Source organism: Gobio gobio (assembly GCF_949357685.1).
Source record: "Gobio gobio genome assembly, chromosome: 5".
NCBI lineage: Eukaryota > Metazoa > Chordata > Actinopteri > Cypriniformes > Gobionidae > Gobio > Gobio gobio.
The window spans coordinates 22,597,036-22,614,132 of record NC_137101.1 but is presented as its reverse complement, the minus strand read 5'-3'; the positions used below and the strand labels follow the sequence as shown (position 1 = coordinate 22,614,132).

Here is a 17,097-nt window from a genome sequence, read left to right as displayed (position 1 = left end):
CCACATCCCGAACAGGTGTGTGATGTAATGTTTCAAGGTTTACAGTCTTCTCTGGTCCCATCTAGTTCCTAGTCATCTTCGTCTCTGCTGGTTCACCCCAGTCCCCATCTCTGTTGCTATTGAAACAGTCCGGCGTCAAGTCACCTTCATCATTATAGGCTCTGCCCAGCTCCAAGTCTTCTTCATTGCTATTGGCTCTGCTCAGCTCCAAGTCTCCTTTGTCGAGGATGGTCCCAGCCTCTCTCTCCCTCCTCCTCTGCCTAAGCCATCCAGTTCCGCTGCCTCACCTCGACTGTCTCCCTTCAGCCCCTCGTCTCCTCCAGTTGTTCTGCCCTGCTGCTCAGATCTGCCTTAGGCTTCCCAGTCAACAACTCTGCCTTGGTCTGTGGATCCCTCAGCTCCACCACAAGCCACCAAGCCCTGGACTCCACCTTGGCTCAACGCTCCCTTGACTCCACTATTGCTCAGACTCCACCGGCTCACTCGTCCCTTTGGCTTCACCTTGGTCAATCGTCGCTCTGACTCCACCTCGGACTCCTGAGTCTCGAGCTGTGCCTCGACCCTCCACCCCTCTGGCTCCGCTGGGCTCCTCGTTCCCTTTGGTTCTACCATTGTCCTCAGTTGCATCAATGCCGCCCATGCCTTCACTATCACCCTGGGTCTTCGTCTCCCTGGCCCCGCCTGGGTCTCCACTTTGCACGCCTCCACCTCACTCGGTCGGGCTCCTGGTTCCATCTTGCCTCCTCCATTGGGCCTTCATCCTAGCTTAACTCGGGTCATTCTCTGGCTACTCCCGCCTTTTCCCTGGCTCTTCCCACCATTGTCTCCACCTTAGTGTTCCCTTTCTGCCTCAGAAGTGCGAAGTCTGATACCTTGTGAAAAACACTGGACCGTGAAAAAAAAACTGTGTGAAACCAGATTGGAGCTTGTGATTTTGAGAAAGCTCTTGCTGTTTTTGTGGGTAATATGCATCAGATGGTCCATAAACAGTTTGCTGGTATACGGTCTGTGGCTGAGATTAATGTGGCTATAACTATGCATGAGGAAATGTGCCAAAACCGGACATGGAACATCTGTAGAGACATGCTTCAAATTGGATATGAGATTCAGTTTATAGGTTGCTACACACCAGATAACACAACATATGAATTGCTAAGTACAGTATCATTTTGTAGCAAAGTTTCTCATCAATCAAAGCGATTCAGGGTCCATTAATGTAATAATACTTCTCTGGACATCAACTCACACTCATAAGATCCATCAGGCCGAGTTTCACCGAGCTGTGCATGGATGCCCTATGAGCTCATTTCATGGCCCGGCAATTGCACAAGGTATCATATGGCGCAATCTGTCTCTTACATTCCCGTAACAAGGGTGTGAAAGGACACAGCATCGACTCAATTTACAGCTCCAACAGCAAAGCTCTGCATGGCATGGGCAATGTCAATATGACTAAATGTGCCGTGAAAATGTCCAACCAAAAACATTTAAAGAAGGGGAAAATGAGATGCCACAAACTTCAAGATCAAGGCTATCATAAACTATGTGCTTAATGACGAGGTATCAGTCTGGCCTATTCAGATGAGTTATCAAGCTCACTTAGCCGTGTGAAATGATTGCCAAAACAAGGACAAAAGTGACCAGAACATACCATTACAAAATCACTCATTCTTCATCTCTCATGTCTCCACAAAAAATAAATAAATACATGTAATACATTTTGCATATTGAGTACAAGGTTAGCTTTACATGCACAGCATCTACAGCATGCTGCCAATTGCCAGAAAAAAATATTTTATACTCAACTTTTTTTTTATACAGTAAAGCATTTACAAAAGAAGTCTAATTTTAGATTTCTAGTGGTATATGATCTACTGCACACTTTTCAGAAATACAAATGGACTAACCTACAATTATCTCTTTCACAAATAAGAAGTCAGATGGGATGCTTTTATGTTGTGAAAATCATTTCCCACAGTCAAGTCTGTCAGAGCATCACCACAGCAAACATGTATGATTTCAAATGAAACCCTCAGAGGAATATGACAACAGGGCCATTATCAACTGAGAGCTTAGTCCATCAATGCCTACGCGCTGCTACAGGGTCAGAGATGTCAGCCTCTCTTTTTATTAATTGTGTATTTTATAAAATGTGCTTGGCAGGATGGATTTGCAAATGAGAAGCTTTGCTGTGAAACGGGCTTCACTGAATTGTCTGACTCTGAGCAGTGAGAGAAGATTTAAGAGAGAGGAGGGAGAACAAGGTTTCAAATGAAAACAACTAAAATCATATTTCTCTTTATAGACAGGGCACCATGGTTACACAAAGTACCTCATTGCGGCCTGTGGGTGGGTTTTTCCATCGGTAGTGAGAAGGCAGAGTGATACACCTCTGTGTGTGTCGATCTCACTGGAGTTAAAACAGATAAAAGCCAACCGAATACCCAGTGAGCTGAGAGGAAACAGAGTGATCCCTCGAGACATGGGAGACAGAGAAACATGAGGGGACATGACTGTAGGTAGACATAGGAAACCTGGAAGAATGACACTAAATCTCACAAGAATGTAGACCAAAATAAATAAATAAGAAATTCTATTTTGTGTAAAGAAATATATACCTGTTTTTAGGACCATCAAGGATTATTTTATTCACAATTAAGTTCATTTTCCAACAAATTCTCATTATCATTATGTGGTAATGAAAATCATCAAAATGTTATTATATTATTTTACTTCCATCAATTATTGAAAGCAGGGCATTATCACCAAAGTGTAACTAGAGAACAGTGATTAAATAGAGCCCTACTACCCTTGGTGACTGCCTTATAAATCACATTACCAACCACAAATAAATTGTCCTCCAATAAAGTACGACAAAATTGTTCCCACGGTGTGTTTTCTCAATCTCAGATCACAAATAGATGTTGACAAGCAACAATCGGCTCGATTATGTTTTTTAAGAGTTGGCTTTGTTTTATAGCTTTCATTTAATAGCTTATTCGCTAGTTCAAAATCAAAATAAATCTGATTTGCATTTCAACCACTTGCTGTTTTTGTACACAACATATGAATTACACACTGAAAAAGCTTGACCTTTATTGATATTCATGCATTTCCCAAACACAATAAAAGACACACAATCCCCCACCCGTGGGGACGAACACATGCACGCACATATAGCTCCTGAAAGATTTACTTAGGTCTTTAATCTATTGATTTGTTCCATCTGGATGCATTGGTCCCTCACAGATCTATTGAAGTTGAGTCAATAAAGGTAAAATGATTGAAGTTTCTCTTAATTGCCATTGAACTAAACTTAATAAGCAGCTAAAAGGAAGTAACCATAGATATAGCTGTTATTAAATCAGCACGTCTGTAAAGGCAGGTGGGGCAGAGCCCAAAATATTAATCCAAAATATAGACCTCTATAAAACTCTATAGAAATGACTCATTGGAATTCCTCCAAAACTTGTAACATTCTAAAACATTTGGAGGCAATAAATACTATATTAAGGAAATATTAAGGATATTATAACTTGACGATGTTAGATCTCTGCCAAAAGTGTGTCTGCATGTGTTCAGAGAATAAAGTATAAAGCTTACACAATGTTTATTTTAAACTAGACCCAAAATCTGCCCTACCTAAATTTACGGCCAGGAGCCGCTACTGTATTATATTATCATATAAAATGCCATTGGTTGTTCCATGATGAAGAAAATCAATCAGGTTCAGAATGACTTGAGGGTGAGCTAATGATGACAGAATTTTTAGGGTGCGAAGTTCTGCAAACTGTTACTTTAACAGAGATCGAGACTTTATTGCACTTGGAGCAAAACCTCAAAAGGCTTCCCAAACATGCTGCATTTTTAAAAAGATGATAAGTCAGACACAAAAAAATAACAACTGCGATAAATAAATAAGGTGTACAACATGCTGTAGATTAGAATATGCTGTGCTGAAACAGCGCAGCTTTCAGAGTGGAGTATATTTCAAATGTAGGATGTGAACATACTCTATTTTGTAATAGACACTTAGCAGCCTCTTTAATTTCTTTTCAAGCCATTTCTAAAAGCCATCCAATAGTTCCTGTCTGTTGAGAAGGTTTAGAATAAGTGGTCTAAAGTCCCGGAGCAACAGGCATAGAAAGAGACGCTTATGTATTTTATCACGCTAATCTCTCAGTAGGAGGTTAGTAAAACAGCTAAAGATCCTGCCCAAGGTGCTGGAGGACAGATTAAAGAGAACCTTGTTATTTAGGAGAGACAGAGAGAGAGAGAAAGAAAGAGAGAGAAATGGAGCTTCCTGTAGCACCAGCTGCGTTTCAGAAGCACTGGTTAATGAGATAAACATAGGTTCTTCAAATCCTCAAAGGACCTCAAGCTAATGGTCTCATCCCTGAGTGGTGTGAAAGCAGATAAGGGCTCTGTACATGCACCTGTTTGTGAAAATGTAGAATCGCAGGTGAAAGCCATTGCATGTGTAAACTTTAGAAATTAGACTTTGGAGTTAATGGAACTGGATTAAGCTCTCTTCACTCTTTAAACCAAACAATATAAAAGCATGATAAAGGTTTGCAGAAACTGAAAGAAGCATACATCTAAGAATTATTCATGCCAAAATGTCAAACAAACTATTGTTGGTCATGTAGACTGCATAGCATTTGAACACCACAGTGAAGCCACAGGTTTTAGGACATTTCTCATGTCCTACATCAGCGCATGTACATAAACACAAGAGAATGCTTAGCCAGTGCATCGCAAGAATGCCGTCCTGTCAAACATGCTTGTATACACTCTTGCGATGTGGTCACATTTACATTTATACACTGAAATGCAGTCATCTAAATAGGAATCCATGCGTTTGGGAATTTTACATTGAAGAATTTACCCATGCAGATTTCACATCGGATTTAAATTTATTTCACATGCAAATTCGCCACATTTTCCAATTAAAGCTGCTTGGTTTGGAAGTTACCTCTGAGTAAGTGGTGCTTCATGCACCACTACACTATTGACAATGGGCCTTCTTTGCCCACAGAATTCCACAAAAGATTTGCTAATGTGACCACAAACCAGATGCTATCATTCAGGTAGCTAGCCATAAACAGTTAACATAAACTGTTTCTTTGCCATGACAGTAGGCTGCATCCGAAATCGCATACTTCCATATATATAGTAGGGAAGAATGTCTACAGTATGTCTCAAAAGCAGTATGTCCGAATTTACAGTACTCATAAAAGAGTAGCAAAAAGTACCCGGATGACCTTCTTCTTCTGGCAAGATTCTGAAAATATGATAGACACTTTACTATCCCATGAGGCCACGGGAGAGGATTTGTGAATGGCGGTGACACGACACAACTGATGCTGGTATGTCACGTGATAAGGGCAACATGGTGAATGTAGTACATCTACATTACATTTTGACGACGCACATTCATACTATCTATATAGGACATTTTTTTCAGGGGTCGTGAAATAGTACCTACTCAAGAGAGTTAGCGATTTCGGACGCAGCCATAGTCGATCTGAGAACAAAAAATAACCATGAAAGACGTTTCTTTACACTAATGCCCACTACAGCGCCCCCAGTGGCCACATTGAAAAAAAACAACACATATTTGTTTTGCGATATTGCCTTGCGAATCATTTTATTTTAAGATATGTGAAATCAAGCTTCACAAGCATTTGGTTGACATACTTGGTTGACATATGCAAGGTAAAACATTAAATGATAACATTTCATAACAAATGGACATTGTTTTGCTTTAGATTACATTTATAACATTAAATCTGTTTATCTAAACCTGACTGACTTGAATTTGTAAAAGGCCTTTTTGCTATTTAACCATGTTTTATGTCATGTTGATAACTGTAGAAGAACTGAAACTAAAAAGTCTCTTTTTCCCTGTTTATTTTAATAGGTCTATCAATATATGCATGAAACGATAACAGTGAATGGATGTCCGGAGTATCAAGCACGTGCCACGGCTAAGGTATGTCTGAGTTGATTTATTTCCACATTACCTACCCTGTGTTTCTGTTTTACACATATAGCATAATTATATCTCTAAACTAATAACAGCCCTTTTCTGACATCTTAAGCTAGGGACACACCAAGTCGGCCATCGGGCAACCTTGGGACGTTTTTGAACATCGGCTAACTTGATTTTTTCGTTGTTTTCCGCACCGTTGGTTCTAGTCAGAAGCTGTCTGTTTTTTTTTTGGATGATTCAACATGTAGAATCTGAGTCAGGCCATCGGTGAGAAAAAAAACTCTGATTAACTGTTTAGTTTAGCATACAAGAATAAGAATAAGAGCAAAAGTGATGAAAGCGAGCAAAGAAGCCAAGACGGTACAGACAGAATGCTGTTCTAATTTGACATTATCTTACCTGAGAATTCCTCTGCACGAATATTTACATAATAGCATGAGCGGAGTGAAATAAAGAACGTGATCAGCTTGATTGATATTCAAAACGGTAAGCAAGCACTGCTTTATTTATGGTTTGTATACCTGCAGTCTTAGTTTATCTTTCCCTTTTTGAATGTAGATGAATATGTATGCTTAAATAAACAGTTATCTCCTTTGCACGCAGGAGCAGAGTGCGCATTCTAGTTAACAGTCCTTTCGGTGTGTTCAAGCACAGATTTTGTTCCCCGTCGGCTTTCATCAGCGCTAGTTCTTTGGCGTTGTTTTGGTGTGTCCCTACCCTTACGAACAATAAGAAGAAATCCATTAACTAAGAACATTTTCAAATGTTTGATTTGATAAACAATCAGCAGTTAGCCAGACCTGCATGCAAACACTCGCCAATTGCTCTTCAGACATTGAAACAGTGTCACTGAAACAGCATTCATTCAAATTCATACTGTGTAAAGAGTGCACTCTTGTGAGAAAGAGAGGGGGGCATAAAAAAGAAGGGGGGATAGAATTGCTCAGTACTGGATGAGCAGAAGTGCCATGCTTTGCTGAATCTTTAGTGGGAGAATTTCAGCCACGCCACAATACTGGCGAGATGGGTCACAATCCCCATGGTATTTTTTTTAAGCGGTGGGTAATTTTGCTTTATGTATCAGTCACTGTGGTATGGCAGATGTCTCAGATTGATTTTTGACAAGAAACTCACCTTTAAATGTGCCTTAAGACCTTGTTCTGTTCCATTCCTGCTTTGTTTTGCTGTTTTTGAATGAAAGAATCCTGACCCTGATTGGCTGAACCTGAAACTAGCCTAATTATAGAGGGCTCTTTAAGACTGATTAGTCGACTAGTGATTCAGGCAACTCACCAACTGGATGATTATGAAAATATTTACTTATACGCACATTCCTACATCGCATACAGGGACATACACCAATTGGCCAAATGCGAGAGTCCTGCCAGTTAAAGGCCACACTAACGTCCAGAGAGTTACGCCCACCATCTCTCTCTGCATGGATGCACAGACCAGCAGACTCGTGCACAGTTACACCTCTAGACACAAAGAGCCAAGCGATGAATGGCAAGAGAGACAGAAAACACAAAGCACGCTTGGATGCTACAAAGGATGCGGAGCAGTGCACTGCGATAACTATTTTGAATAGCTCAATAGGCTGCTCTTGTGGGTGTTGTTGTAATTGTGTTTTGATCCCAATCAGGCTTATGTTCAGAGTAATAGTCTATTAATTATGCAAATCTCAGTAAAAACAGAAGACTTGCCTAGTTATCGAGGCCGTTCTTTGCATTTCAATATCTGAAATGTTAAAATGTCTACTGAGATTCACTAATTAATGCATTTTAAAGGGGTCATATTATGAGGAATCAAATTTGACTTGATCTTTACTTTTGCTTAATTTAAATTAAAGACTTGAATGTACTATGAAACTGACAGACTGAATCTCCCTAGTCCAAAAAGACCATTGTTGAACATGACCGCCCACATTTACACATTAAGGATGCATATTCAGTGTTCAGCCACTTTGTCCACCTATTCACGGTTAAGTAATAAGGAGGAAGTAGTATTCATAACGCCAGGAGAAGATGCTTTTATTCCAGTTATATTCCAGAAATATGACTAATAGTAATGTGCCCTTCAAGTGGTGTTGTAAATATCGTAATATCAGAGCACATCAATGACCAAAGAAAGTATTTAAAGGGGTCATGAACTGGCTTTTTAAATTTTTTTATACTGTTGTCTGAGGTCAACTTATGACGTTTGCATGGATTTTATATTCAAAAACATCATAATGAATAAGTAATAGGCTATGTTCTGCCCTGGTTTTGAGGCTCTCTCAAGACACGCTCGGTTTTTATGGGCGTGCCGCACTGAAGACTTGGAAGTAAACGCCCACGGCTAGGATTGGATAAGATTTGCATATTTAATGTGCTTCAGCTCCCCTGTCAGTACATGGGGGATTGTTTTAAAAGCGTGTGGAGAAACGCTCACAGGGCTCGCAAAATGCCTTTATCAAATAAACACAATGATTTATCTCTTATCCATCCGTGATTGATTGGAATGTTATTTTTTTATTACTTGGCCGGCCCGATTGGTGAATAACCGCGACCCGTAGACACACACACAAACACACACGAGCAAGAAAGGAATGTTTTTTCACTATTTATGATAGCCTGTCAGCAGGCCTTTAGGTCTGGTAGTTGGGCTTTGCGAGCCCTGGCCCATAACGTTACAAGTCAGAGTCTGATCACGAATTAACCAATAACACCTCAAATAAAGGATTCCCCAGCCTGTGACAGCGTGCTAAGGTATGTTAAGTTAGACACGTAAACATAATCAATACGATCTGTTACAATGCAATACTATCACATAAAAAACATGTTTTACTCACATAAGTGTGTTGCACCGTTCCTATCGGATCCAATATAGAAGGCACAGCATTGTGTTTTAATCTCAATATGTCTGCAAATCCAGTCTCGACCTGTATCTTGTTTACAAACGATTCTGGTGTGAAATGAAGCGAACAAACGTGCAATGTCTTACACATGTGAGCTGGAACCGGCATGTTTATTGCTCGGTAGCGCAATCCGTTTAGCTCCACGAGTTGGTGGGCGGGGCTACAGAAGCAGGCATACATATTTATCTGTTGAGGCGCCGTTTCTGCATTCTATGACGTCAATGGTCGACATATTCTGAAATCGATCGTTTGCTGGGCCTGGTGTAAATAAAAGCTTTTCTTTGACTAACAAGGAAGTCTTCAGCTCTGAAACGTACAGGGTTTTCTAATATCACGATGAACTTTTATATATCAAAGGCTCAAGGGAAAGTTTCTCAATTCATCACCCCTTTAAAATTGGGAAACTCGGATTTCTAGATGAGTTGCCGAGTTGCGCTTGTTAATTTGAAACATTGTGGAAACACTGGTCTATAATATAGATAATCTATAAATTAGAGATAAGTGAGCGGAAAGCAGGTCTGCAGCGCATAATAATAAATTATTTGGCAAGTTATTTTAATTTTACACGCTGAAATTAAATAATTTGTGATGTACAAAATTTATAGACAGCATAACAAGTTAATCACTTGAATTTCACAAACATTTAGTTTTGATATCATGTATAAATACATAGTTAAAATTAATTCAGATGGGTTTATTGTTAACAATATAATTATTTTGTTTTGTTTAGGCTACCTCCATATTATATTTACGTCTTCAAAGCATGACATGTCGTAATAAGGTATGAGTGGGAGGTGTACAGTATAAGTGTTCCAGATGCATTTGAGGGCAGCATAAGAGAAGTTTGCAAAACGCTGTTCTCTTCCTGGCTGCATAACATTTGTAGAGCGAGTGACTAACGATTACTTTTAGAAAGTAAAAGTGATGCTTAATTTAACGATTTCATTAAGAAAACGCCAGATGCTTTACAATGTCATACTTCGTTTCAGCCCACTTACGGATATCATCTACTCAATTTTTTAGCATATTTAACTGAAAATCATACTGGAAATCACCCATTCTTTTCTCTAGGGCATTCGTTAAAGCTTGTGTGAGTGAGAAACAGTAAACAAGGGGGAGGAGCTTAGCAAAAGAATCCAACTTTTATATAGTAAGTGCAAAACAAACAACCTTGACTTAAGTGGGCCTCGGGGGAAATGTAAAATGAAAAACAAATGTATGACCTTAATATTTAATTAGGCCCACATCCTGTCAACGCTGAAGGACACGTTTCAGAGGTGACGTATATTTTGGTATTATGGTTTTATGATCTAAAATGACTTTCATCTGCCTAATTTGTTTTATGAATTAATGCCCTTGTCATTGATTTAGAGTCATAATAAATGTTTAATTGCACTTGCAACCATGTAGTTATTGTCAGTGATATTTAGGCTTTCGATTTTAACATAATGAAAACAAAGCAATAACTTTAACCGATAGTGTGACTCATTTGAGTGGTGTAGTAATAATATGGAGCTATACTATAGCAATGGCACTTATACAGAAAACACCAGCACTTACTGTAATTAGTATGCTTAGCGAGCAGGTCTTGCAAGATGAGCAGAATTAGCATATCAATTAAAGTTCTAATGTAGGATGTAAATTACAAAAGTCTTAGAGTGCCTCAAAGCACCTCACTTGGTCACTTTGAAAAGTTACTACATGTTCCGAAAAGCACATTGAACTCGAATCACTAGCAAAAGGGCAATTAGCATGTGTGAGCAGCTTGCGTCTGCATGCCGTTGGGACAGTTTCAATCGATGACACATAAATAGGATGAAGAACAGCTCTAAAAGCCCCAGTTATCCTTTGGGATCCCCTGCAGCAATTGTCAATGAGCTCCAGTCGGCTACTCCGGGATGCATTTTGTTCATCCACATGCCAAGTGCATTCCGAGTGCATTGCTGATGTAAATGTTAAAAGCCAAAATTCATTACCAATGGAGATTCTTTGTCAAGTCTGTGTAATTATTTAAGATGTAATTTGTAAGGCTTACAATGGGCTTTAATGGGCCATTGCTCAGAATGTTGTGAATACTACTGGGCTATCTGATGTCCTATAATTCTTTCAGTTGGCATTAAAGAGTTACTTCACCCATTACAATTCTGTCTTGTTTTTCACTCACCCATGGGTCATTCCAGGCCCAGTAGGCTGTTATTTTTCTGAGGAACACAAAAAGAGAAATTCTGAAAAATGTCCATGCTGCATCCATACAATGAAAATAAATAGAGGTGAATGCAAGGAACAGTTCCAGTTATATTTCCACTTGAGCCTGGTACGGCACAGCACCATACACTGCATGAAAACACTGAAATCCGGCACTATCCGGGCATGGTATACTCCTGTGTAATTTGATGTTTACCGGATGTATGTGGGAAAAAGCGGATCAGAGTAACACGGAACAGTATATTTCCAGAAAAACCCGGAAACCTCACGTATGCGGACGTATACAGGAATCCGTGAAATTTCACGGACATATACAGCTGAAACACTGCTGGGTGTGCTTGGACTGAAGACTGTTAGGTGTGAAGAAGACCTTTCATATGTTAATGACTGACACTAGTGCTGGCTGTTCTCAGAGGGAGGGGGGGCAGGGAGGACCTCAGGATTGAGAATTATCTCTGGTCTACTGTAGGACACAGCAAACAAGCTTTTTGCACAGAAAAAATAATTCTTAAGGCCCTGAAACACTAAACTGAACTAGCAATGACTAAAGCTGACTGTGGGGTTGGTTCACGTTGCCTGGGTCTGAGCCAAACCATCAGAATGGTGTGTCAGGGCCTTAAAACCACTGCATGAAAAGAGTCTCTTAATCAAATATTTTTTATAAAAACAGTACAAAATAAAAACCCTGTCTGAACATATACGTTCACAAAAAAATCTGAATATGTAATGAAATAAACAAAGAAATGTAATGGAATTAACAAAGGATAATTAACCAAACATTTTAGACTATCCCCAAACAATTTTTGCAAAGTTTTACAAATTGTAGGCAATAATAGAATTAAATAAAAAGGAGATGAAATGTGGAAAATGAAAAAGTTTGTTTTAAAAACACCAAAAACTGATATGCTCAAAATAAAAATATGGAATAAAAAAGAGCAGGGATTCACTTGCTCAAGAAACACAGAAACACAAGCAGATCTTTCAGCTCTGCAACTATTAACAAAAAGTGTCACTCCAAGATTCTTAACTTTAACACGCTGCAAAAGAGGGGCGTTTTGAGGTTTGAAATCCACCACTCACAATAGATGTAGGTGCAACCAATAAGGTTACCAATAAAAATAATCCTAATTTTACAGAAAAAAACTTCAGTTTTTTACAGTATTTTCTTGTAATTTTGAATTATGTTTAAAACGATGTAAAATTACAAACAATATCTAAATAAACAACTTGACTGTTATTTTAAGGATTATATCATTAATGACAAATTACAGTAATTCTCATTTTTTATAGGCCTACAGGAACATCACTGTATTATTTTTCTGTTTTCATAAATAACAAATTCATGCAAAATTACAAACAATATCTGTAAATTAACAACTGTAATCCAATATTTAGCTCATTATATTAAAGGTTTATGTTTATGTCCATACGAACAATTTAACATTATTCTTTGTCATTTTAAAGTAAATCTTATTAGTTTTATATTTACACTGTAAAAATAAAAACCTAAAAAAACAGCAGCTACAGCTGCAAAACAAAAACCGTAAAATGAAAGTCAAATATCTTAAGTCAAATAAAGTTAAAAAACTTCACAGAAATTTACATTAAACGTTTTAGAGAAAACACAGATTTTTCCCTATTTAAATTAAGATATTTTACTTTAATTTTCTGTTTTACAGTGAAGGTGTATTTTTACATTCAAACTGGTTTTACATTCAATTCTGGATACAAATATAACAAAATATATAGCAAACTAAATATCAAACAATAATTGTTTTTAAAGAGTACAAATCTGCACTGCTCTCCAGGTTGAAACTTTCAAGCCTCTGCCCACACCACAAAACACCATTTGACCAATTAATTAAATATAACAGCAAATAAAAATAAATATACACATTTTCTAACTGTAGTTTTTCTAACAAGTTTTTTTTTCTATGGTTGCAAGGCTATGCTGTCTTTCCGTTTTCTTTTGAGCGTGATTGGTCAATCTGAACGTCTTCCAGAAATCTGGCCAATGACAGTGCGCGCCTTCAGTTTGAATTATACACCCGTGACCCGTTGGAGTTGCTCGTGGCTCGCGGGGACGCGACACGATCGCGGTTTCTAATCTTCAACAGGACTGCTTCATCGGTCTTTTAATGGCATTGCATGGACCATTTAAACCTGTTAAAATCTTATTTTGGACGAATTTTGATTGTGGGATGTCGACTGAGAACGAAAAAACATGAATACGAACAGACTAAGTTTCCAATGGCGGACAGCAGACGGCAGAAGGTAACGTAAATCCCTTTATATTTTTTCTACTGCTCATCAAGATATAACGTTAGTGCATTACAGTCATATGCCAATCGCGATTAACTTACATATTCTGTTTCTGTGTTTTGTTGTGTTGTAATATTGTTAAGATAGGGCTGGGTGTTATGGCGATCTGATGATACTGACTATTGTTAGCGATTTTGCTGTAAACGTTAACATTGCCTTTTTATATTGCGGAATGGGAATATAGCGTATATAACGCAGCACTGACTGTACTAAAACTTTTTGACATTTTGACAAGGAAACATGCATGAATGTGGAATAATGAACGGGACATGCATGTGTTAAAATAAGCCTCTCTCAGACAGCATGCGATCCCGAAATCAATTATCTTTCTGTAAAATGCACACAATTATCTCAGAAGCCTTGTCATGTGAGGTATTCACTTGATTTAAACAGTCAGTTATGTCTTAAGTAAAGTCAAACAGTTCAAGTTAACGTGGGGAATCCCGGATGCGTGTCATTCTGTGCATCAGTTCTTAAAGGGGCTGCAGCTTTGTCATCATTTTAATAAAACAAAAGAATAGAGAAGACCTTCCGCTTCTTTAAGAATCAAGTGATATTAATTGAATATCATACAGTGAAGACTTTTAAAGCAGTATTATTCTGTAGCATTTTAATAAAATATCCATCAAAATAAATATATTGTGATATCGTTATTGTAAAATAAAATTTCTCATGTATGTATAATTATATGGTCATAATGCCCATCCCTACTGTCAGCTAGTTTTAAGATCAAGCTTGTCATAAAATGTAACAGAGTTTTGGAATGATTAATCTGAGATCATGTTCACTCATTCAGCAGAGAGGACAGGAATCCACCATCCTTGGACTCTGAAGAATTATAGGCAAACCAGGATTTTGGATCTACTGTAAAGTTTTTGTATGGGCCTGGTGAGTATGTTTTGCAAGTCCATGTCCGTAAGTTGATTATTAATATTAATGTTTTATCAAACAAATTAATATTCATTTGTGTGTGTGCATGTTTCTTCCCCCCTCATGATCCAGAAGTTTTGGATCCATGATCCTGAAGAACTTTTACAGATGTTGACCCTGAATGTGTAAAAGGTAATCTTAAAAATGTTGTCATTATTTTAATGTTCTCTGTTTTTTTTCTGTAATGTAGACGCATGCATTTTCTGTGAAGTTGCTTTGAAACAATATCAGGGTTTTTCCTACATTGCACATTTTTTGCCGGCCGCCAAAACAAATTTTTGTCCCGCCAAAGCCTTATTTGATCAGTTATTGTGATTTATGAGTGATGTAGAACAGATGACTGCTGCGCTTGAGTTAACTGGGTGACAGAGAGAACGACCAGTGAGCTCATCCCTCGCTCGCACGCTCACTGTCTTCAAAATAAGCGTTCTTAGCTTTCTAATGTTTCACATTTTACGTTAATCAAAATCAAAAGGTCGGAAGACCGAATCCATGTTGCACGTGGCGCTATCAGACGTCTTCCTTTAATTACCGCTGGGTGTGAAATGCGCTCAAAAAACATTGACTGATTCTCTGACCAGCTGACATAAAGCATACTTTAAATAAACAGGAAACAAATCCTATCCGGTTATGAAGTGTTTTCTGTGTGTTGACAAATCTTTCGCGATGTTCTAAAGACGGGATTCACACACAACGCGTCTGCTAATGTCGGATTCGCCACCTAATGACTCCTTCGACCGAATCATTTTAACGACTGGTTAGAACTGATCTGTCCAACACTGAACTCACAAATTAGTTTAATCATTTACTCAGAACAACACCTGAAATGAGAACACAAGTGTGCTTACCCAATTTAGCAAGAGTGGATAGTAAGAATTATTTTTAATTATCAACAGTCTTTCAGCTTATTTATGTGGACAATGTGTAGTAAAATAAATGATGTTTTATTAAACAAAGTTCGGGAGGAGCACGTTCAGATAATTGACACAGGTGGAGGAGCATGTTCAGATAATTGACACAGGTGGAGAGTACTCAGCTAATCAACAAAGAGGTGTATATATACGCAGCCGTCTCACCTCCATTTTGTTGACAGTTCATCAGCATCCCTCCACCACCCCTTCTCCACGTTTCTGCTCTTTTAGTTCTAACCACTTACATACGGGGGGTACTCTGGGTTCGGGCCAAAGACCGAGCTCGAAGCCCTCCCCCCGGACAGCACGCCAAATACGCATTAAATTTACTCTATGAATTATATGTAAGTGTGAACTCGTGAAATAGCCTAAAATCATTTAGTTTAGACTGGAGTGAGGTGAACCCAGAACAAATTTGTTGTTAGCTAGCTGATTGTATATGGTAGAAAATTGTATATGGCAGAAAATTAGGCTATTTGTTGATTTTTTTAATACTATTTTTTAATATTGATATGATTACCAAAACAATTCTCAGTAAATAGTGTAAAAATGAGGAACAAAAACAAACATCAAGGTATCAAAATAAGATAAGCAAAAGTTACAAACTTTCTTTGAATTTATTTCAAATTTATTGTCAGTATTGCGCTTGCAGATCAAGTGGGTAGGGTATTTTTTTTTTACCGTGCGCATGTGTGTGTGTGTGTGTGTGTATGGATGACCATGTCTGTCAGCCACCACCGAAGACCATTTTTGACCCAGGAAAAACCCTGAATATGTATTGTGAAAAGCGCTATACAAATACATTTTAATTGAATTGTTTTACTTACTTTTATTGGCATTAACTATATATTATTAATGTATTATTTGGCAGGTCGCAAGATGTATTTTATTTTGTGAGACTTTGCTGAGGAAGTATTCTTTGGCTCAGTCTGAAAAGGCCCAGAAAAGAAACACTATGAAGAACATCACACAGAACCGTCAGAGAAAGAGACGGGTAAGTTAAGAAACCGGTTAAGCTTTTTCCCTCCAGAATGTTACTATACTCCTCTCTGAGTTTTAGTGGTTAATTTACTGTCATGTTTTGCAGTTGCTGGAGACCAGGTCCAGGGTTGCACAAACCAACACAGAACCTGTGGAAGACCGCAACTATAGACCTGATGAAGATGAAGATGATGCTGTTGTTGATGGAAGGACAGTGTGGATGGTTTGGCTAGCTACTACAAACCAGACTAGACTGACCCACACTACGTGTCACATCACCAGCCCATCACGGCAGTTTGAAAAAATGTTCAAAACTCAAACAACATTGTGTAAGAGTTGGTCACAATTATTTTATAATTATAATTTTAATATTCAATTGTTCCATTTTATATTGTCTTTATTCCTATGTTTATATACTTATACTTTTATTGGTTCCCATATATAGAACATTTACATATATTTTATATACACTTTTTAATTTATAGATTTCTTTGTCTCGTTTTATATTGTATACTTTGTATGTTTGTAACTTTTTAGATGTCCATGTTGCTTTTGATCTCCACGTTTTGTATTGTTGTTCCTTTTCCGTCGCCTTCCTTTAGAAACATTTTGTTCACTTATCTTTTCCCCCATTCATTTTAATGTATGTTTATAATGCTCTTTGTTCTTTTTATTTGGTTATATTGTTTACTTGGAATATTTATGTGTATTTTATATACACTTTTTTTGTCTTATAAATTTATTGTTCTCATTTATATTGTTTAATTTGTATATTTATTCTTTTCCTTTTTATGTTCACTGTGTATTTTATTCCTTTACATCTCTGTCTTTTAAATGCATTTTGTTCATTTTTTTCC

General features: G+C 37.9%; 1 protein-coding gene across 1 annotated transcript in view; it reads left to right on the top strand.

The window, feature by feature from the left end:
- The window catches only part of lin7a (lin-7 homolog A (C. elegans)), a 67,143-nt gene that overhangs the window by 36,448 nt on the left and 13,598 nt on the right, over positions 1–17,097 (top strand). The window contains exon 3 of the mRNA XM_079817865.1: positions 5,924–5,995. Within this exon, the coding sequence (XP_079673991.1) occupies positions 5,924–5,995 (72 nt within the window). The remainder of the gene's footprint in view (positions 1–5,923; positions 5,996–17,097) is intronic.